This window comes from Microcaecilia unicolor, chromosome 6, assembly GCF_901765095.1.
Source record: "Microcaecilia unicolor chromosome 6, aMicUni1.1, whole genome shotgun sequence".
NCBI classification, from domain to species: domain Eukaryota; kingdom Metazoa; phylum Chordata; class Amphibia; order Gymnophiona; family Siphonopidae; genus Microcaecilia; species Microcaecilia unicolor.
The window spans coordinates 67,446,433-67,470,434 of record NC_044036.1 but is presented as its reverse complement, the minus strand read 5'-3'; the positions used below and the strand labels follow the sequence as shown (position 1 = coordinate 67,470,434).

The 24,002-nt window shown below is 44.2% G+C and overlaps 1 protein-coding gene across 11 annotated transcripts in view; it reads right to left on the bottom strand.

Moving 5' to 3' along the window:
- PKN2 (protein kinase N2) overlaps window positions 1-24,002 on the bottom strand; it is a 218,713-nt gene that overhangs the window by 128,534 nt on the left and 66,177 nt on the right. For 3 of the 11 annotated variants that reach the window (XM_030205380.1, XM_030205379.1, XM_030205390.1), the window contains exons 2-3: window positions 23,865-23,993; window positions 14,931-15,059 (exon numbers count right to left, since the gene is read on the bottom strand). The exons of 1 other annotated variant lie outside the window; for it this stretch is intronic. In XM_030205380.1, the coding sequence (XP_030061240.1) occupies window positions 14,931-14,993 (63 nt within the window). In that variant the 5' untranslated portion in view covers window positions 14,994-15,059; window positions 23,865-23,993. Of the gene's footprint in view, window positions 1-14,930; window positions 15,060-22,098; window positions 22,165-22,609; window positions 22,670-23,864; window positions 23,994-24,002 lie in introns of those variants that run through there. 7 more of the 11 variants (XM_030205381.1, XM_030205382.1, XM_030205388.1 and 4 more) reach the window with 7 other exon arrangements.

The window sequence follows — 24,002 nt, the reverse complement described above, 5'->3', positions numbered from 1 at the left end:
CTTAGGTTTGCCACTTTGTGGATGGATCCATTGAAATTGAATACAATGTTTTGTAAGAAAATATGAAAGGGTTTTTTATGCCGATGAAGATATTTGACCCTGATAAAAGTCCTTTCTACCCAGGTAAAATTAGTTCTTACCTGACAATTTTCTTTCCATTAGTCCCAACAGATCAATCCAGAGACTTGTGGTTAGCTCTAATGCGTAGCAGTTATAGTGCACAGTCACACCAGCCAATTTTTGTCCCTATCTGCAAGAAGTTAGCATTGGCTTAGGCATCAGACCACTGATATGGCTTCCAAGTCACATTTGGCAACCTGCCTTTTGGAAGTATTTTATCTGGTTTCCAATGGGGCATATTCTACAAAAGGTCTGTTCCTCCTGACATCAAAACCGCTATGCCCACATCTGCCAATCTAAAAATGGCAAGCCTTCCTATGGTACCTTCCTATTGTCCCGAGCAAAGCAAGAAGCAAAGAGTTGACCAATGGAACTCGCTGGTCACTTCCAAATAATATAGGGAAGAGAAAAGGGTGGAATGGGATGGAAGGCAGAAACCACCGTATGCATAAAAGACAGGACTGTGCGCCCGTCCCCAGTAGAAATCCAGAGGATCTCAAACGGATGAAGTTGGGAGTTTTGAGAACCTGCCTGGACTGGATTGCTAAAGAAAACTAGGCTGCCCAGGACGATAACCCTGGTGTCGTAAAGATAAGGGTGAGCCTGACCCGACCGAAAAGAACTTGTAGACATGTCCTCAGGAAGACACTGAATCTATAAGTCACCCAGGTCTTTCACCAACTTCATGGAGTCCTCAAACAATAGTTGCCCTGAAAAGTGAGCTGAACCAGCCATCATAAGAAGCTGCATTCACCACCCAGCAGCACAACCACATCAAATGACAGGTTGTGACCGCCAAAAACGTCTGTTTGATGTCCGAAACAAATCTTAGAAGAAAACTGGCAATTAAGCCGGCCTCGACTCTAGATCTGGCAAGTGAGGAGGCGGTCGACTGTCTGCCTTTTGGAAGGGATCCGAAATCTGTTGCCGCCAGCTACGGCACACCCTAGCAGCCTACAAGCTGCAGATAGCCACCTCCAGGGAGAGATAACTGAAATATCAGCAGAAATCACACATTGAGACTAAGTTGGCTTGAAGGGAACCATAGAGATGGGGACCAAAGCACAGAAGGAACCCCTGAAGTGATCTGATAAGGACTCAGGCCCATGGGGGAATGTCCAAGAAAGAGAACTTTGTGCCCATAACTTGAACCAATGCCCATATCCTGGACCTGCTAGGAAAAGTAAAACCTGACTTGGGTTGGCATCTGTTGCTGAGGAGCAAAAGAAAGAAAGGATTTTCCAAACCTATATGGAACAGCACTTCCCGAAAAGCCAAGATTTGTGAGGGAAACAACTGACTGTTGGTGATACTGATTACCAATCCTAAGGACTGAAGACGAGTAGGTATCTTGGATGAAGTCTGCAGAGTCTCTTGACAGAGAGAGCCGCAAATCAGCCAATCACGAGGTATGGATGAACTTGCAATCCATCCTCACCATGACCTTGCAAAAATGTCCTCGGCAACATGGAAAGGCTGAATGACATGGTCATAAATTGCTAAGATCCCTCTGCAGCAAGGAGCCCTGCGAATATGAAAGTAAGAAAGTAAGTTTCCTTGAGGTCCAGGGAGGCTAGAAACTCTCACCACCAGACAGAACTATTACACACTGCAAGGTTCCCATTGTGAAAAGTTGAACCGTAAACACCATAGACTCTTATGATGTCCAAACTCAGCTGGAAGGAAGCTCCCTGGTTGGAACTACAAAGCAAAGGGAACAACTTCCCATTCCCCAACTGCAACTGGGGACAGACTCAACTGTGCCTACAGGAACAAACGTTGGCAAGGTGGCAAGAATTGCCTGAAAATGTTTGAGCTTGCATGTAGACTCCAAGAAAAATCTGTAGTGAAGTCCAGGTTGTAACTGTGCGATAGAAAAACTAAGACACATTTGAGCTGAGGTAATCTTGGTTCACTCCTCCTGAAATCAATACAGGAGTCCTGCCTGAGGAGTGAACTGAGACTCCATTATTGGAAGATGCAGCAAGCATAGGTTGACCTGGAGTTGAAACAGAGCTCATTCTACCAGCAGCCAGGTGGACTGTCGAAGTGGAAACCTTGAAAGTGGTTTTCCTGGCCCCACAAAACCTATGACAAAACCTAGCTGAGCCCACATAGGATGGATACAACCAGCTTTGAACCTGAACCTTCAGGCTGAAAGGCAGCCACCTTCCTGAATAAAACTAGTTTGATGTAAACAGTACACACAGAGCAAATGGCACCAGGGCAGCACAGAGGGTGCAGGATTACCATGGAAACCGAGAGAAACCTGAGAGGCCTGCACTAGCCTCAAAATGTAACATTTCTCACAGAAACATGGAGTCAACTAAGCCTGACTAACTAAACAAACTGTACTGCCATGCTCTAAGAATGGGGAAGAGGGAAAGAGAAAAACCTAGAGTAGGATCCCTAATCCCTTTCTCCCTTCCATTAATGATGTACACACACCCTGAACCTCAAGGAGGGTCCAGAAATATTCTTCGTGTAAATACCAAGTGAAGCACAAGCATTTCTACCTGAAGACTTTCAGATAGTCAGTACTTTCCAAGCTGCAGCTTAAGGCTCTCGCTGCCACAGAACAGCTGCAGGGGTCTAATGTGTCTTGACCTCACCCCTGGAAAGCTGCGGGAGACTCAAAGCTGTGTGAGACCTGAGGACTCCCACAGGAGTCTGCAAATCTCCCCAGGCCCCCTTTCTTACAAGCCCTTAAATATCAAATATGAAGAAATTGGGAGTGATCCACCGCAGTTCCCCAGTCACATTTCTGAAAAGCCTACATATAAAACTGCCTGAATCGCAAGCAAATCAGGCCCCAGGGGAGCGCCAGTGCTTCAGCATTGCCATGTGGCGCGGCAAGAAAGATGAGAACCAGAGACAAATGGCATAGCAGAATATGGCTGTTGCACCATTGCAAATCTCCCCAGGCCCCCTTTCTTACAAGCCCTTAAATATCAAATATGAAGAAATTGGGAGTGATCCACCGCAGTTCCCCAGTCACATTTCTGAAAAGCCTACATATAAAACTGCCTGAATCGCAAGCAAATCAGGCCCCAGGGGAGCGCCAGTGCTTCAGCATTGCCATGTGGCGCGGCAAGAAAGATGAGATCCAGAGACAAATGGCATAGCAGAATATGGCTGTTGCACCATTGCAAATCTCCCCAGGCCCCCTTTCTTACAAGCCCTTAAATATCAAATATGAAGAAATTGGGAGTGATCCACCGCAGTTCCCCAGTCACATTTCTGAAAAGCCTACATATAAAACTGCCTGAATCGCAAGCAAATCAGGCCCCAGGGGAGCGCCAGTGCTTCAGCATTGCCATGTGGCGCGGCAAGAAAGATGAGATCCAGAGACAAATGGCATAGCAGAATATGGCTGTTGCACCATTGCGCACTACAGATAGCAAGCTGCAGTGGGTCGTGAAGCAGCACCCCTAGCGCTCTGTGCATACTCTTAGCTGACTGCAACAACTATTAAGCTACCTCTACACTGAAGTAGCTCCTGGACCACTCCTCATGAAATGTAGGTACCCCATACCATGAAAAGATGCCAAAAATACCATAGAAGCAATCAGAGGTACCGGGAACGCTGCAGATACTGGGGTGGCTGAGGCTAGTATGCAAAGGTGTGGCCAGTATCAGTGTGCAACGAGAGAGAGAAGGGAAATCTTTAGTACAGTAGAGTTCTGATAACTGTTCCAGTCATGCAAGAACTGCTTGGCCAGGCAAGCAGTAAGAGAGAATGAAATAAAATAAAATATGCCCCATTGAAAACCAGATAGAGAGAATACTTCCAAAAGGCAGGTTGCCAAATGTGACTTGGAAGCCACATCAGTGGTCTGATGCCTAAGCCAATGTTAACTTCTTGCAGATAGGGACAAGAATTGGCCGGTGTGACTGTGCACTATAACTGCTACGCATTAGAGCTAACCACAAGTCTCTGGATTGATCTGTGGGACGCTATGGAAGTAAGCGTTTGTCAGGTGGAGGCGTGGGTGCGGAGGCTTTTTCCCTTTATACTTTTTTGTACTCCACAGGAATATAGTGTCTAAATAGTACTTTGCACTTTGTATGAGAGAGGTATCTATTGTGACCAGATAAAAAGACTATACATTATTTTCTATTTTCAGGTCAGTTACACCTTTATTATACCTAATTTTGAACCAGTAAGACACTCACATGCTCTTGTTCCATGTTTACATACTCCATCTAAGTTCAGAGCAATTCTAAGGTGTTATACCAATTATTTAATCATCAGTGTGAGTAGTTAATGCAAGACAGCCGGCCACAACACACTAACTTTGCTACAATTATAAAGCACCAGGACATAAAAAGCCAAACCCTCTTGCATTTATGGTACAACTAGCTGTTAAGCCCAGAAAAACGGGCGAGATTTCCAGCTACCCTCCTCGCCGCCGATCCCTCCCCCCTCGGTGCCAGGCCCCCTGCACTGACCTGACAGCACCTCTCACCTCCGTATGAAAGTGCTGCAGGCAGCAGCAGATCGCTGTGCTGCTGCCTGCAGTGCTTCCACACGGAGGTGAGAGGCGCTGTCAGGTCAGTGCAGGGGGCCCGATGCGGAGGAGGGCGGGAGCGGCGGTGGGGAGGGTGGAAGTTGGAGCGCGCGATGATCATTTCCAGGCGGCAGCGTCCGACAGTGACTCCGACTCCGTTTCCCTCTCTGTTCCGCCCTCCGACGTCATCACGTCTTGACGCGAGGGCGGGACAGAGAGGGAAGTCTCTACTGCGCATTTGCAGGTGAGTCGGTCACTTGCCATTTATATGTTTGATGTCAATACAAAGTAACAATTCCCAATGGTGTGTTTTAAAATTAACAACACATCTAGAAACATAAAAGTCAAAGATGATTTAATATAAGACAGTTACTGAGAACAGTTTGATTCATCAGGCTTGCTCCAACTATCTTAGTCCTCCCAGCCAAACCTGAATCTACTAATGCAACAGCACCTGTCAACCTGTTCCAATAAGGAAGAGTTCATAAAGATTTCCTCTTACTCAACCAATTCCATTTAAAGAGTTTAACATTGATGATTTAGCTCATGCCTTTTTATTGGTAACTCAAAGCCAATTATCTTCAGGTGCAGGAGGGTATTTTCTTGTCCCCAGAGGGCTTACAATCTAAACTTGTACCTGAAGCAATGGAAGGTTAAGTTACTTGCCCAAAGTCACAAGGAACATCACCAGGATTTCAACCCTGGTTTCCCTGATTCACAACATGCTGATGTAACCATTAGGCTAGTCTTCTAGTTAAGAGCTGAGATTCAGAACAAGGGAAGTCAGAGCTCAAATCCCACTGCAGCTCCTTGTGATCTTAGGCAAATTACTTAGGGGCCCTTTTACCAAGCTGTGGTAAAAGGACCCCTGCAGTGGTGTCAGCAAGTGGGTTTGCCGCGTGTCGAGGCCCCTTTTACCATAGTGGGTAAAAGGTGCTTTTTTAAGGAAATGGTTGAGCATTAAGTTAAGCACTTGTTGCGTGGCCATTTCCCTGGGGAGCCCTTACCGCCACCTATTTTGGAGGCGGTAAGGGCTCCCGTGCTAACCTGGCGGTAACTGGGCAACACTCGAGGCTGCCCGATTATTGCTGGGTAAGCCCCCGGTGCTAAAAAATGTAAGTATTTTTTGAGCTCTGGAAATGGTGCGCGGTGGGGGCAGGCACTACTGTTGGGCTCCGGCGGTAGTGATGAACTGGCGCATGGCAAGCCCGCGGTGGGATTTTTGCACCTTTGTAAAAGGGCCCCTTAACCTTCCATTGCCTCAGGTACAGACTGTAAGCTCTCCAGGCATATGGAAATACCTATGTATACCTCCTGCATGTAACTCACTTTGAGCTACAAATGAAAAAGGTATGAGCTAACATTTAAAATCCTTTCCCTTCTGCTCACTGATAATCATTTATTTACACTTTCAGTTATCAAAGCAAGTAAGTTTTTGTCAATCAATGGTATCTGCTGGAATTTGTACTGAATTATTCAACTGCATATTCATCCAAAATGAAGGTACATAAACTGATCAAGTGTCTAAAGTTGTGAGATGTTATTACTTCTATTCAAAACCCAAAGACAAACCATCTAGTCAAATTATAATCAAAGCTTACTTACTGACTTTTTAGGTCTTCCAAGAAAAATTCCAGGATACAAATTATAAAAACATGTTGTAAGCTCCTGCCATTTATGCCATGATATTACAGATACACAGTTTATTAAGGTTCATAACATCAAGTCATGTTTTGGCACAAGATGAATGGAATCTTTATAGTTATCCAAAATACACTAGTTCTTTCACTACACCTGAGGCTTGCTTTTTTTTTTTTTCTAAAGAAATGAATTTGGCACGGTCAACTAGATCTCTCGGTTCCAACCTAGCTTAGGAATAATGAGTCACACATCCTCATATGTTTGCAGATATATCACAGTATCAGACACCTCCATGCAATTAGAGTCCTCATTTTAGAAAAATCATTTATCATTAGGGGTTGCGGGTGCCATTTTGAAGATGGGATACAGAACAGCAAGAGCAAATGAGCATCCTTCCTGCTCCCAGTAGACACCAGAGACTATGGGAACTCAGTAAGAGCAGGTGTAGGAGTAGGGTAGATGATGGGGGAGGGTCAAAGGGGTGCTCTTGAGGGGGAGTGGGAGGTACTGGTGTTACAGGATCAAGGTGTAATAGAAAACGGAAGAAGTGAGGAGTGGCCTAGTGGTTAGGGTGGTGGACTTTGGTCCTGGGGAACTGAGGAACTGAGTTCGATTCCCACTTCAGGCACAGGCAGCTCCTTGTGACTCTGGCCAAGTCACTTAACCCTCCATTGCCCCATGTAAGCCGCATTGAGCCTGCCACGAGTGGGAAAGCGCGGGGTACAAATGTTACAAAAAAACAAAAAAAGCTGCTGCCATGCACATTTGCAGCTCTACCACACATATCCCCCCCCCCCCCCCCCCCCACACACACACGCACAGCTATTAAAATCACTCCTTCTGTGGGACATGAAAAGACATGGAGGTGCAGTCCTGCGTGTCCTTACATGTATTTTACAAGAGACTCTGCATTTGGCAGAGACTTTGTAAAATACAGGTGTGATTGTGCACATTCCAACATGGATGTCTCAATTCCTATCTTCCCACATTCTAACTACTTTCTAAATTTGGGCTCCATGAGTAACAAGCAGATCCATTTGAACTGCTGAGGTATCTATTGCTTCAGTTTTGCAGTTCTTTGTTGCTGTGCCATGCTTGTAAACCATGTCATCTACTATAGAGTGGAACATCATGTCTTATATTAAAATATTATTTATATATAGAGAGAGATATAGGTATAGATATATTTATTTTTTTGTTACATTTGTACCCCACGCTTTCCCAATCATGGCAGGCTCAATGCGGCAGGCAATGGAGGATTAAGTGACTTGCCCAGAGTCACAAGGAGCTGCCTGTGCCGGGAATCGAACTCAGTTCCTCAGTTCCCCAGGACCAAAGTCCACCACCCTAACCACTAGGCCACTCCTCCATATAAAAGCCGGGTTCCTAAATTTAAGCTCCTAAATTAAGAGTCTAAGCCTGTCCCTTGTTTTCAGCTGAACATAGGAGGAGCCTAAGTTTTAAGCTAAAACTTCACCTAATTATAAAAGTTATGGGGTCAGTGGTTAGCATTTTGCTGACTATAGCTGGCATTTTGCCCAGAAATACAATGCCAGGCCATGTACGGGCTCTGGCATTGGATTTTTGGGTTTATGCAGCTGGCTACACTATAGCCCGTTAAGAGAAATAGAGCACTTAACCAGCTATGGGGCACCGCATAAAAATAGGACTGACTTTTGTGCAGTGATCTTGACCAGTTTTAAGTGCTGAATATTGGCAATTAGTCAGCCATGTGCTGACTCCACCCCTGGAACACCCCCTAAATAGCTGGTTTTGCGTTAGGTGCTAACGGGCTATTTTCAGCAGCATTAACCAGTTAAGTGCCACTGAAAATGAGTGGTTAGTCCCAAACAAGCTATTTAACTGACCAGAAGCCATTTCTGCTGGTTAAATTGCTTTGAATATCAACCCCATCATTTATAAAATGTAGGCCTGCCATTCATTTGCCTAGGTTTAGGAGCCTAATTTAGGTGCATAGTGCTGAGAATCAGAGTTAAGCTAAGTTTTTTCCCATTCTCAAATCCACCAGTTGCTTTGCGTTATTTAGGCCTTAATTTAGCTAACATAGAGGGGCATAATCAAACGGCGCCGGCCATCTCTATGGGCGGCCATCTCCGGGGCCGGGGCCGCAAGCGGGCGGAGCCAACCGTATTTTCGAAAAAGATGGCCAGCCATCTTTTTCTTTGCTAATACAGTTGGGCCTGACCAAATGTCAGAGCTCACTGAGTTTGAGATGGCCAGCATCAGTTTTCGGCCATAATGGAAAATAATGCCGGTGATCTCAAACCCGGCGAAATGCAAAGCATTTGGTCGTGGAATGAGCCAGCATTTGTAGTGCACTGGCCCTCCCCTCACATGCCAGAACACCAACCGGGCACCCTAGGGTGCCCTTCTAAAAATTAAAAAAAAAATAGCTCCCAGGTGCATAGCTCCCTTCCCTTGGTTGTTTAGCCCCCCAAATGCCCCCCCAAACCCACTCCCCACAACTCTACACCATTACCATAGCCCTAAGGGGTGAAGGGTGGCACCTACATGTGGGTATAGTGGGTTTTGGGGGGGGGGGTTGAGGGCTCCCATTTACCACCACAAGTGTAATAGGTAGGGGGGGATGGGGTCCAACTGCCTGAAGTGCACTGCACCAACTAAAAACTGCTCCAGGGACTTGCATACTCAGGGAGCTGAGTATGACATTTGAGGCTGGCAAAAAAGTTTTTTTTTTGGGTGGGAGGGGATTGATGACCACTGGGGGAGTAAGGGGAGGTCATCCCCGATTCCCTCCGATGGTCATTTGGTCAGTTGGCGCTCCTTTTTGAAGCTTGGTCGTGAGAAAAAAGGGACCAAGTAAAGCCGGTGAAATGCTCGTCAAGCCTGGCTTTTTTTTTTCCATTATTGGGCGAAGCCGACCATCTCATGAGCATGCCCCCGTCCTGCCTTCACTACTCTACCGACACGCCCCCTTGATGTTTCGCCAGCTCCGCAATGGAAAGCAGTTGAACCCGGCCAAAATTGGCTTTCGATTATACCGATTTGGCCGGGTTCAGGAGATCGCTTGCCATCTCCTGATTTGTGTCGAAAGATGGCCGGCGATCACTTTCGAAAATAAGCTGGATAGTAACACAGTAGATGACGGCAGAGAAAGACTGTACGGTCCATCCAGTCTGCCCAACAAGATAAACTCGTATGTGCTACTTTATGTGTATACTGGACCTTGATTTGTATCTGCCATTTTTAGGGCACAGACTGTAGAAGTCTATCCAGCACTAGCCCCGCCTCCAGCCACCGGTGCTGCCACCCAACCTCCACTAAGCTTCTGAGGATCTATTCCTTCTGAACAGAATTCCTTTATGTTTATTCCACACATTTTTTAATTCCGTTACTGTTTTCATCTCCACCACCTCCAGCGGGAGGGCATTCCAAGTATCCACCACTCTCTCCATGAAAAAATACTTCCTGACATTTTTCTTGAGTCTGCCCCCCCTTCAACCTCATTTCATGTCCTCTAGTTCTACCGCCTTCCCATCTCCTGAAAAGGTTAATTTGCGGATTAATATCTTTCAAATATTTGAACGTCTGTATCAAATATTTGAAAGGTATTAATCCGCAAACAAACCTTTTCCAGAGATGGGAAGGCGGTAGAACTAGAGGGGGTCATCTTCGACTCCTCCCTCTCCTTCTCTGCACATATTCAACAGACTGCTAAAACCTGTCGTTTCTTTCTCTATATCATCACCAAAATTCGCCCTTTCCTTTCTGAGCACACTACCAGAACCCTCATCCACACTCTTATCACCTCTCGCTTAGACTATTGCAACTTGCTTCTCACAGGTCTCCCACTTAGCCATCTATCTCCTCTTCAATCTGTTCAAAATTCTGCTGCACGACTAATATTTCGCCAGTGTCATTATGCTCATATTAGACCTCTCCTTAAGTCACTTCACTGGTTTCCTATCCGTTTCCGCATACAGTTCAAACTCCTCTTATTGACCTATAAGTGCATTCACTCTAAATTAGGCATATCCTGTCATTGGATAAATATCAAGGAGGTATATAATAATTAAGCTATAAGAAGATATGATTGAAGTTGCCATCCAGAAGGATGCTGGAATTATATGGTTTCAGGCTAGGCAGCCTATTTCTGAATGCACAACGCCACCACAATGCAGAATATAAAGTGATCTGTGATGCAAGAAATAATTTAAAAAATAATTATCAAATAAGCCAACACTTGTTCATATGCCTTTGAAAGGTAAGTCCACAGGGTGACTAGTACCAGGGCAGGCCATAGCACTAGATAGACTAGGCAGCTGCCTAGCATGATACACAATTTTAAGGGTGGCAAAATCCAGCGGTTGCTAGATAATTTCATCTTATGTGCCCGTCCCACCTCCTGCGGTCTGGCATCTCTCCCTTCCGTTTTCCTCCCCCCATCTAGTATCTCCTCCCTCTCTCAAGTCCACCCCCACCCCCCCCAGTGGTGTGCTGGAGCTGGCTCGCACCGGCTCGCAAGAGCCAGTTGTTAAATTTTTTATCGACTTGCGAGCCAGTTGTTCCTGAGAGCGAGCCGGCCCTCCTTCCCTCTTACAGGGTCCGGTGGTTCCTCACCTGTCACCTCCGTTGTCAAGCGAATTCTTCGGGGCAGGCAGTCTTGCCTGTCCGCTGCCGGCGCTGACTCTTCCCCGCTGCCGGATTGCTCTTTAAAATGGCCACCGAGACTTTCAGCGGCGGCCTCAGGAGACTTCTGCTGAAGTCTTGGAGGCCGCCCTTGTAAGTCTCAGCGGCCATTTTGAATAGCAGTCCGGCAGCGGGGGAGAGTCAGCGCCGGCAGCGGGCAAGCAAGACTGCCTGCCCCGAAGAATTTGCTGAAAAACCTCAGCAGCTGGATCGGGTGACAGGGGAGATAAGGGAGTTGCTGGACATGGGTGGCTGGAGGGGGGGCAGGGGAGAGAAGGGAGTCGCTGGACATGGGTGGCTGGAGGGGGGGCAGAGGAGAGAAGGGAGTCGCTGGACATGGGTGGCTGGAGGGAGGCAGGGAAGAGAGGACAGTCGCTGGGTATGGGTGGCTGGAGGGGGGGCAGGGGAGAGAGGACAATCGCTGGCAAGGGTGGCTGGAGAGGGGGCAGGGGAGAGAGGGCAATCGCTGGGTATGGGTGGCTGAAGGGGGGCAGGGGAGAGAGGACAATCGCTGGCATGGGTGGCTGGAGAGGGGGCAGGGGTGAGAGGACAATCACTGGCATGGGTGGCTGGAAAGGGGCAGGGGAGAGAGGGCAATCGCTGGGTATAGGTGGCTGGAGGGGGGCAGGTGAGAGAAGGCAATCGCTGGCATGGGTGGCTGGAGAGGGGGCAGAGGAGAGAGGACAATCGCTGGCATGGGTGGCTGGAGAGGGGGCAGGGGAGAGAGGGCAATCGCTGGGTAGGGGTGGCTGGAGGGGGGCAGGTGAGAGAAGACAATCGCTGGCATGGGTGGCTGGAGAGGGGCAGGGGAGAGAGAGGGCAATCACTGGGTATGGGTGGCTGGAGGGGGGCAGGGGAGAGAGGGCAATCGCTGGGTATGGGTGGCTGGAGAGGGGGCAGGGGAGAGAAGACAATCGCTGGCATGGCTGACTGGACGGGAGGGGACGGCAGAGGGAGAGGAGGGTTGCTGGACATGGGTGGATGGAGGAGAGGGAAGGGAGAGAAGAAATGCTGGACATGGATGGAGGGGAGGGAAGAGTGAGGAAGGAGATGAGATGAGGGAAAAGGAAGAGAGGAGAAAAACTGCACATGGATGAAGAAAATAGGCAGAAGCTGGATCCACTGGACAGTTAAGTCTGCGGAGGACCCAGCTTTTACTTACGGATGTAGGGCAAGAAATGAAGAAGAAAGGCAGAAAGTAAAGAAATAAATGGAAAGGAAGCCCTGGAAATGGAGTTAAGAGGACAGATAGCAGCAGAATCGGATACTGGGCCAGCATGATCAGAAAAACAAAGTCACCAGACAACAAAGGTAGAAAAAAATAATTTTATTTTCATTATAGTGTTTGGAATATGTCCACTTTGAGAATCAGGTGCTCAATATTACAAGTTTACATTTATTTACTTATTTATGGCATTTTATCCCACATTAAACATGAATTAGATTGGAACCTGGGATCATTTAATTTTTTTTCCTGGAATAATGCATTGTCCCCCCCAGGCTCTCTCCCCGGTTATAGCCAGCTCTGCAAAAAAAAATTTTCTTTTTTTTTTTTGGGGGGGGGGGGGGGGGGCGCAGAGGTGGATGGTGGGGGGCGCAGAGGTGGACCGGGGAGAGAGCCTGTTGTTAAACATTTACCAGCACAACACTATCCCCCCCCCCAGTCTACCAGAAGTCATCCACAGTGATTCACACATGCTGCCTGCGGCCGACCCTGGAACTTTCCCCCTTCGATGCATCCTATCCTGCTGGAAACAGGAGGTTGACAGAGGGAAGACTTTGGGGCTGACTGCAGACAGTGTGTGTGTAAATCGCTGCCACTGCTGGTTGTCATCTAGAAGATGTTTACAGGTAGACCGGGGGGGGGGGGGGGGGGGTTGAGGCTTGAAAGAGAGGGTGATATAACAGTTTGTGGGCAGGGGGTTGAGGGAGGGGAGAGAAGGAGAGATGCTGGACAGGGAGTAGAGAGGAAACTGGGAGACAAGGGAAGGGAAGAGAGGAAACAGGGGATTCTAGACATGAAGTGAGAAAGAGTGGGAAGATGCTAACTATGGGGGGAAGACGTGAAGGGAGAAGGGACAGGAAGATACCAGGCTACAAATGTGGGTGATGGAGAGCAAGTGAACTGCTGGACCCAATAATAAATTTGTTATAAATGCAGACCTTTCCATATTAATTTTCAAAAATGAATGGCGGAGGGAAGGAAAAGTGGTGGTTCACCATGAGGGACGAACCACAAGGCTTGGTGGGGGGAGACGGAGAAGTGCTGGACAGAGAGGAGAGAGGAAACTAGGAAACAAGGGAAAGGAAGAGAGGAAACAGGATTCTAGACACGAAGTGGGAAAGAGTGGGAAGATGCTAACTATGGGGGGAAGAGGGGAATGGAAGGGAGACAGGCTACAAATGTGGGTGATGGAGAGAAAGAGAACTGCTGGATCCAATAATAAATTTGTTATAAATGCAGACTTTTTCATATTAATTTTCAAAAATGAATGGAGGAGGGCAGGAGGAGTGGTGTTTCACCATGGGGGAAGCACTGTGGGAAGCATGGAATGGTGAAGGCTTGCCTAAGGCATCATATATCCATGGGTCAGCTCTAACTAGTAACAGTAATGCGACAGTATGCTGGAAGAGATAAAAAAAAATAATGCAGACCAAACCAGACTGCAAAACTCCAACGCTATAGTTTACAATAGAAACTCCTGTAAGACCTGTGAAACAAAGAGCTAATTATTAACATAAACTGATGCATTATACATATCAGCTAGCAAAAAAAGGCAGGACCAGTGGAACAGGTAAGACTAAATCTGAAAGTAAAAGAAAAATCAAATAGAAATAAGAGAAAAAGAAATGGAATGTAGCAGAAAAACAGATATTCCCTTTAACAAGGAAGTAAGAAGAGCACGCAGACACAGGGGAAGCTTTAACAAGTTCAAAAGGGTCCTGAAGACGCAGGATAAATACTTAGGAATTACAAATATGGGAGATAAAAACTGTTGTTTACAATGGAATAATGAAGTTAAGAAGGAAACAAAATTGGAATGGAAAAATACCCAAAGATACTCTTTCCTATAAGCAGTTATTTTTAAGGGACGCGTATATGTGCGTTGATCTAGATATGCAAATATATGAGAATGTACAAATTTTAATTTTTTTTTCCAGTAGTACTGGTGTGCTCCAGACCCTGGAGAAGGAATATGTGTATATTGAGATTGAGGATGTGTTTGTATGGGGGACAGGAGGGGAGGGGATGCAGTATGCATATGTGTGAATTTGGATTTTAGTTTAGCTCACACCTTTCAATAACAGCTCAAGGTAAGTTACAGTCAGGTACAGTGGGTATTTTCCTGTCCCCAGAGGGCTTACAATTAAATGGCTACATTTATTAGAAGGCACTACTGCTATTCACTGCTGGTCTCCTTTAATGCATTGGGACCTATTTATAGTTAATGGTGTTGGCACACTAAAGCAGCAGTGTGCTTCAATAAATCTAGCCCTAAGTTAGTACCTGAGGTAAAGGAGGGTTAAGCGACTTCCCACAACGACCATCAATGGGAGTTGAACCTTGGCTTTCCTGGTTCTAAGCTCGCTGCTCTAACCGCTAGTTTACTTTTAGTGATTAGAAAAGTAAGCTGAGAATCAGCAAAGCCTCATCTGCTCCTGCTGACAATTCCTCCTGCTGTTTTCTTTCTGCGAGTTTCCAATCTGCACGTGTGGACAGTTTGTATGTGCTAATTTCCTACCCACTGTTTTACATGAATATTTTCCCGCAGTCAGAAATTTTATCCTTGTAAATTGTCTGTGCATGAATACATGAGACAGGACTGAGATGGAAACCATCATCAGACATATAATGAGTTCCTTAAGTACCTCCCTGTAGAGAACACTTAGAAGAAGGGTTTGCAAAATTAAACTGGCAGGAAAACGAGATTTTCTCCAGAACTATACCAAAGTGTAAAATTGAGTAATGAAGCAAAGTAAAATTACCTGGTTCTTAAAATGTGCTGACCACATAATAGAAGGTACCTCATCCAAACTTTCCTTCTGCATATATTCCAAATCTTCAAAAACAGTATACACTAAAACAGATAATTCCACTCAGATAGGCAGGGTCACCTAACATTCAGGCAAGCAGACAAAAAAACAAAAAAAAACAAAGGAAAAGAAGCAAAAAATATAATAAAGCTAAAATTAAAGCCAAACAAAATAAGCAGCATAATAACTAGAAAAGTGAAAATGTAAGGGAAAAAAAAGGAAAAAATTTGACTATGTTTCCTACATATACTTTCATTTCTATACATAATATCTAGCCTATACATCAAGTTTTCACTGAAACCTAATCTACTTTCCTATATCAAGTAATGCAGTTTACTATACTAGAAAAGTGAACTGCACCTCCAGTATATACCTGCATGAGACCATCCTCAAGAGCAACCAACTTTTTGTGTGGCTTTAAAAAGAAAAAGTGCCTACTTAAAGGAAAAATGTACAGAAAACTAACTAACACTACCAAACAAACCCCTAACAAAATTAGATTTTTTTACCTTTAACTCATGGGCAAAATATTTTGTGCATCTATGACTTTTCATGCTCACTGATGCTTTTAAGTTTCAAGAGGCTAGCTACTGTACTTTTCAAGAAATAAGTGGTCACACCTAGAAAAACTAAATTGACCCCTTTGACATTTCAGCCATCTTACCGTGGCTTTCTTCAAGACGAAATAATGGAGTTTGTGTATAAGACTGCTTTTTTTGTAATTGTATAATGAGGGAAGAGTCATTGATCTCTGTCTAATAAATTTAGCACTTCCAGGGGAAATGGAGGAATATGGGGTTTTTGTCTATTCAATTTGAAAAACAAAAGTGGTTAAAAAAACATTGGTCACTGAATAATTTGAGCTTTAAACTGCAGATGAGATCATTAGTCCTGGGCATTGATTTTTTCAATCTTAGGTTTTCCTTTTGTATGAGTGTTTGCAGCCTTTATGTTGAGGCCTCTGTCGCTTTGACACTTTCTGCTTAGACAAAGTGGACACCAGTAACTTCTAGTTTCTTCTAGAAATTTTCTGTCATGTACTCTTTTATTCTATTAGTTGAAAGTTTGTTTATTTTTATTTTTAGAACTTTCTATACTCTGTAGTGTTTGACCAATATTGTGTCTTGCATTATTTTCTGATAAACAAGCCTCATGGATAACGCTTTACTATTACTACTACTAATCATTTCTATAGCGCTACAAGATGTACACAAATGTGTAAGAGTCCCTGTTCGACACAGTTTACAATCTATTCAAGACAAGACAATAAGGGATTAGGGAGTACATTTATTTTAGGAATGATTTACAAACATGATTTTAAAAAATAGGTGGATAAGATGTTAACAATTAAAGCAGCCTCAAAAAGGTGGACTTTTAGCCTTGATTTGAATATGGCTAGGGACAGAGCATGATGCACCAACTCAGGAAGTCTATTCCAGGCAGTTGAAGTACTGAACAACTTCAATATTTGAATGAAGAATCAGATAAAGAAAGTACAAATAGCGGTAGATCATTTTCCAAGAATGATGAGGAATATATGCCTAATACAATCATTTTGGATAGTGACAACAGCGAACAATCTGAAAGATTTTTGGAAAGCGAGGGATTCAAGGCCCTCTTCAATGAGAATGGCATGCGAGTGCGGATGTGGCCAGCCATCCCATGATTCTAAGAGAACAGGTCAGGGGAGATCTCCGCAAGTCCTTGGATGGGCTGGAAGACGATGGAACGTTTTCTCTCCAGTCGGTGAAAAGTCAACTGAACTGTATGGGAAGTTATTGATAGCACTTGTGCTCCAAGAAGACTTTGAGAAACTCCTGGACTGATGCTCTATGTCAAATGTGAAATAAAAGAAGACATCATGGAAAGTGAGTGGCAGTTGGTTATTGATGATACTATCTTTCACTGTATAAAAAGGTGTACTGATACTACGGCAAGGAGACAGTTCTAAGATGACAACCCGACAATTTTTTTCAAGAAATCTGATGCCTTCATTGTGATTTTATATGCCAGTGCTGCCTACAATGCAAACGGCTTTCCCATGGAAAGTCTTTGGTCAAATGTATGGGGACTCAGACTTTTTGATGACACTATGCTATTAAATAAATTCCAGGAAATTATATATGTGTGGTCTCACAATGTCAACAAGATCAATTCAAATGAAGACAAATAAATCTGCATTAGTTTCAGAAGTCTGGAACCATTTCATTGAGAATTGTGTTGCTTGCTACAAGCTAGGAGAAAACATGACAGTCAAGAAGCAGCTTCTTCCTACTAAAGCAAGATGTCCATTTATCCAGTAAATAGTGAACAAACTTGGACTGTTTAGAGAATTGCTGCATGCATCAATAACTGTCATAATGTTATGGCAGTTTGTGAACTAAAGCATGAAGAAATAGAGTTACATATTAATTATAGCAGATATAGAGAAAAATGGTCCCTTCAGTCTGCCCAACAAGTTATTTCAGGTTGTAACTGCTCTTCCATGTAAGTTACCTTTTTGGAAGCACAATATGATTGTTTCACTGTTCTTTTAAACTGAATCATTCTCTGCAGGTTTATTTACTTATTTAGATTTAGGGGTCCTTGTACTAAGATGCGCTAACAATTAGCACACGCTAAATGCTGCACAGACCACTGAATACCTATGGATTACATGGCAATTAATACACACTAATTTGTTAGTTCATCTTAGTGAAAGGACCCCTTAGTTCACTCATTTTCTGAGTAGCTCAAAGTGAGTTACATTCAGTTACAAGATATTTCCCTGTCCCCAGAGGGTTTACAATCCAAGAAGCCCTTTTAATAAAGCTTAGCGCATGCTAAATGCTGCATGTCCTATTTTACCTATAAGCCACATGGCACTTAGTGCACACTAGTGTCCATTAGTGAGTGCTAAGCTTGAGTAAAAGGGTCCTTAAGTTTGCATCTGAAGCACTGGAGGGTTAAGGAGTCCTTTTACTAAACCGTGGTAAAAAGTGGCCTGCGGTAGTGTGTGTGTCTTTTCGTGCATGCTGGGCCATTTTTTACTGCGTCTAGGAAAAAGGGCCTTTTTTAAGGGGCGGTAAAATTGAAACCAGCGTGCATCCATTTTCGGCCCGAGACCTTACTGCCACCCTCTGACCTAGCGGTAAGGTCTCAAGCGCTACCCGCACAGTAAGCATGCAGTGCACAACAACTGCTATTTACCACTGGGTAAGCGGCCCGTGGTAGAAAATAAAAAATTATTTTCTACCGCGGGATTCAGTGTGCGCCAAATTCGGAATTACCCCCTGGCTCACACGCTAGCTGGGCAGTAGTGCTGATTTGTAGAGCACAGTACGCGCGTAGGCCCTCTCACGCCTTTGTAAAAGTGCCCCTAAGTGACCTAGCTCAAGATCATAAGGAGCTTCAGTGAGATTTGAACTGGGCTCCCCTGGTTCTCAGCTCGATGCTCTAGCCTAACGGCTACTCCTCCACTCCCACTGCTTTGTTTCCATCTTTTTCTATTAAGGAATTTTTGGAGTTTATCCCATGTTTATTAAATTTCATTCCAGAACAGAATTAGGTACACAATCAAGCAACTTCCAAGTTCATATTGTTTCACATTTGAGAGAACTGTCCTACCAGTGAGTAACAAACTGTGAATGAGAGACCGCTTAGTACTGCTTGACCAAAAGGCATTGTCCTTAATTTAGGACTGGTCCAAAAGTAGTGTGAAGTGAAACCATGTAGCAAGGACCAGGTAACTGCTTTACAGATTCTCTTTAAGAACATATGAATTGCCATACTGGGACAGACCAAAGGTCCAACAGTGGCCAATCCAAACCAGAATTGGTCCAACAGTGGCCAATTCAGATCAAAGTACCTGGCAAGATCTCAGAACAGCAAAACAGATTTTATACTGCTTATCCTAGAATATGCAGTGGATTTTCCCAAGTCCAACTTAATAATGGCTTATGAACTTTTCTTGTTGGAAATTATCCAAACCTTTTTTAAACCCTGTTAAGCTAATTGCTTTTACCACATTCTCTGGCAATGAATTCCAGAGTTTAATTACTCTTTGAATGGAGAAATATTTTCTCTGATTTATTTTAAATTTACTACTTAGTAGCTTCTTTGAATGCCCTCTAGTCCTAGTATTTTTGGAAAGAGTAAACAAGCGATTCACGTCTACCTGTTCTACTCCACTCAGTATTTTAAAGATTCAGATCCTAAGATTGCTACTGATGCAGAAGTGACTCATCTAGTGAGGTTTGATTCTGCTGGACAGGGTAGTACCAGTACAATAACTGAATACAGACACTAGCCAATTAGATGGCATGTTTTGCCATTGAGGTACCAAATCTCCTGTAATGTGAGGAGACAAATACCTGGGCACAGTTGCTGTCTTTTATTAAGCAAGAACTTATTTACAATCCAGGGTATGGCAAGCTCTCTCACATGCATGCTTATGAGGCTTAGAGAGAAGGTAACATTTTCTCTTCATTTATGTGGAAAGGAATGATGACCCTTGTTAAGAACCTAGGATATATCCAGTCGTGATGGAACTGAGTGTATGGTTTATTTATGATGGAGTCCTGAAGTTCACTGACCTTTCTGAACAAAGTAATTCCTAGTATTTTCTATGGTAAGATACTTTAACTAGAAGAATTTCATCACCTCAAAATTTGATTTTATGAAAGAAGTACAGTACAAACGTCTGAAGTGGAGACCCAATATAAAGATGAAGCCTAGTCTATCAAGACATAAGGAAAAAAAAAACACACTTTGACTGAAGATGTCTGGAGATCCTATTGATACAGAGTTGGTACAGACATCATAGAATAGCCTTTGGCAGGCATATGAAAAGATCTTATCCTTATGCAAAACACCAGATGGAGAACCTTCTTCATGTAAAGGCATAGGAATGTCTTCTGTAAGGTTTCCTTGATGTCATCAGAATTTCTTCAGTTGGAAGGGGCAGTTCTATGGAAGCAACAAGGCATGGCCCCAATTCCACGGCTTGAGTGCTATGGAGTTGATACTGGGGCTACTATAGCACAACTTGATCTGCATTATCAAGGTTGGAAACAGCAGGATTCTATACGGAGGTTGAACAGAGAGACTCTTGAGGAGGGAAAAACAGTTTTGATAAGACCAATGAGAGCTATGAGAATCATTGAACTTGGCCCCCTCTGCAACTTCTAAAGAGTTTTTGTGATTAGCAATATTGACAGATTTGCTTAAAGGACGGACTAAACCCATTCTATTAAGCTGGAGAGAGAAGTCTCAAGCAGAAGGGAGGTAATTAGGCATTTTCCTTGTAGATAAACAGGTCTACTTGAGGTACTCCCCAGCGCTGGAAGATAAACTAGAAAACTTGCGGATTCAGTGACTGAGATGGAAGGACTCTGCTGAATGTCTGCCAAATGATTTTGCTTTTTAGGGATGCAGGCCGCCTGAATGGATACCCAATTTAGGATCACTAAAGTCCCATATCCATGCTGCTGCTCAACAATCAAAGAGATCTTGTTCCTCCTTCCACCTGGCACTCGGTGCTCCATAGCACCACACTAGACCCTGGGCACCAACCTTAAGGGCTGTACATTTTGGGGTGCCTAGAACTCCAAATTACTATGACAAGTGATGTCTGAGCACCATCTCCCCCCCACCCTGGCACCAGAGTTACTGATGCAAGCCTGGATGCCAGGGCAACTAGAAAGGCATCCAGAAACCTAGCCCATCAGCTTGTAACCTCTTCCCCAAACTGCTGGCTCAGAAGAGAATAACACATTGCAGGGCTCATAGAACCCCCCCCCCCCCTTTGCTTCAGGCAACTGAGCAGTGGCATCCACATAAGAGCACGTGGCTTGTGCAGAAAATGATCACAGTTTCTACCAATGGGAAACTGTGAAGAGCTGCAGTCTTCTTGCTAACTCAGGGGTGGGCAACCTCAGTCCTCAAGGATCGCAACCCAGTCAGGTTTTCAGGACTTCCCCAATGAATATGCATAAGATCTATTTGCATGCACTGCTTCCACTGTATGTTGGTGGGTTGAGGAACTCGAGGACTGAGGTTGCCCACTCCTGTGCTAACTGCTTCCCCTGCTGATCTGTTGCATTCCTGAAGTAGAACGGTTAAGTAGAAACAAGTGAGGTGCAAAAAAATAGCGGCTCCCAAAGGCCGCATACCGCCTACTGAGTCCTGCCAGCCCACACTCTTCTCCTTCCTCTCCCTGTGCTCGGCCCTCAGCACTCTGCCACTGGAAGCGCCTCACATTCCCACTACTAGGGAGCCCTCCTGTGAGTGATCACTGAATTGCAGACTGCTGCAGAGAAACATGCCTCTTACCAGCAACCTTTCCCTCTTTCTGGCTTTTTTTTAAAAAGCTTTTATTCATCTTTTGACTCCCTCCAACCAGAAACAGGGGAAGAAATGGCACAACGAAGTCTTATAAAAACAGGAGGAGTGGGGGAGTTGGATACAGATAGAACAAATGGACCCCTAAGAGCCCTTACTCACCACTCCCAGCAGAAGCCTTATGCGAACTCCCTCCCAAGACTATGTAGCCCATCAGGAATGGGACCTGCAAATTGGAGTCCTGGATCCAGAGTTCCTTTTGGCTCACTTAGAACAAAGGAACAACATCAGGGCACTGGAGTTTGACCTTGAGGTCACTGACTGTAGTCAACACCCCAGGGAGCCAGGTCAAATGAGTGAAATTCTGCTATACCAATCTAAACTGCAACCATCTGCTGGAAGCCGAGACTACTGGCAAGTACCAGTACTGCACCACTCCTTATACTGGTGATGACATCAGTGAATGTCAGTGTTCTCTGTCTCCATCTAATGGTTGGGATGCATAACCCCACTCGCCTAGACTGGTCTAGCAGTGGTGATAAGGAAATATGGAGGAGTAGCCTAGTGGTTAGAGCATCAGGCTTGACATCCAGGGGTGCCTGATTCAAATCCCACTGCTGCTCCTTGTGATCTTGGGCAAGTCACTTAACCCTCCATTTGCCTCAGGTACAAGATTAGATTGTAAGCCCTCCAGGGACAGGGAAATACCTAGTGTACCTGAATGTAACACACCTTGAGCCAGTACTGGAAAAGATGTGAACAAAATGCAAATAAATAAATGTTTTAAATAAAGTCTCACCAATAAGCTGGTGGAAGCCTCGAGCATTTGGATTCAAAGACCACAGAAGACTACTCCAGCATTTCACAGCAGGATTATTTGTAGAAAACTTTCCTCACCCCTCTGGTATAATTGAGAAATTACATCTCTTACTCAGACTATAAACAAATTGGCAAACACAGATGAAGAAGCCTTAGTTAACTGCAAAATCCAATATTTTAAGTTTCTCTTGTTGACTTGGCTGAAATTTCTTATTTCATTTTTATATTTATGAAATGCTACATTTATAACTAAAAGAGTTAAAATAATTATTTTATTGTTTTACTTGAGGTATAAAGCTAGCCTGTTTTCTATTGCCCTTTGGACAAGAAAAGGTGGTATACATTTAGGAGAGAAAGTTTTGAAAGTCCGTTTGATAATGTCTGTTCTAACACATCATGGGAAAAACATTCTCCAGACATTCATGATTTAATTTAACTGGCGTTAGTTCAGCTCCTAATGATTTCACAAGTAAGGCAAAATTTAGTCCTACCTGATCATTTTCTTTCCTTGATTCTGGCTAGATCAGTCCAGATCAACAGGTTATTCTACCCTACCAACAAATGAGAACAGAGAAGATGACCCTTCCAGTGATATCACCGGTATAAGGAATGGTTCAGCCTGTAACTTGTCAGTATACAAATGCCAAAAGCACACACACACATGTATATACAAAGGAACCCCCTCTGTAGATCTACGAAACACCTAATCAAGATAACTGAGACCAAGACAGATGCCCACAGACTTCCTAAACACTGAAGTCTTCCTGAGTGGGCCCTGAACTGGTCAAACAGGTAATCAAGGAAAGAAAATTATCAGATAAAACCAAAATTCTATCTTCCTTTTCATTCTGCTAGACCTGTCCAGACCAACAGAATGTACAATAGCTTTATCCCTCAAGGCAGGAATAAGACAAGGCTCCCTTCCACATTACTCTGCCAAAGGTGCTATCATCCCTGGTCAAGAAATCAGTCTCTTAATGCCTGACAAAAGAATGCAGAGATGACCATTCTGCCTCCCTAAAAAAACTTCCAGAACCACCATGGCCTGAGATCTGGTCTAGAACTACTTTTCAGTTGAGAAGGTACGCTGCGCCTCTGTCGCCACCTTAATCCGCCATGACAGCAAAGACTTGGAGAGTGCCTTCCCTTTACACAATCTGCTAAACAGAACAAATTGCTGATCAGACTTCCTGGAGGAGTTCTTTATCTCCAGATAGTGAATGGGGGCTCTGCAAACATCAATTTGTGAAACATCCTCACTGTCTCCATTTTGGCCTTTCTTAGGAGAGAAATTGTCTGATTCAGATGAAGAGGAGAGTCAACTTTAGGTAAGAAGGCCAGAACCATGTGAATAGGCATCAAGTCAATAGTGGGATAATAGGGATGCACCATCTACTGGAGGAAGAGAAATATTGACAAGTTCCAGGCTACACCACTCCTTATACTAGTGATGTCACTGGAACGCTGAGCTTCTCTGCCTCCATCCACTAGAAGGGTGACATAACCAGTTGATCTGACTGGTCCAGCAGAATAAGGAAATGCTTCCCCCCCCCCCCCCCCCCCTCCCCATTAAAGAAAAATGACTAAACAATCCACTTTTAAATGAAAAGAAAGATCTAACAAAAATCAGAATTGCTTTATAATGCATAGTATGTACTTAACTAAATGAAACTTATATCTAAGCACTGATGAATATGTATTAACATTATATCAAATAAGAATGCCCTTTTACTAGAGAATACTTACATTTAATTTTTCCGGATTAGTGATTTAAATCATCTTAAATCAAATTCATCCTGCTTCATGACTAGCGATTTAGATAGATTTAATTCATATCTGCGGTGACTAGTACAATTCCACATATATTCAAAACTCCTGTATAAG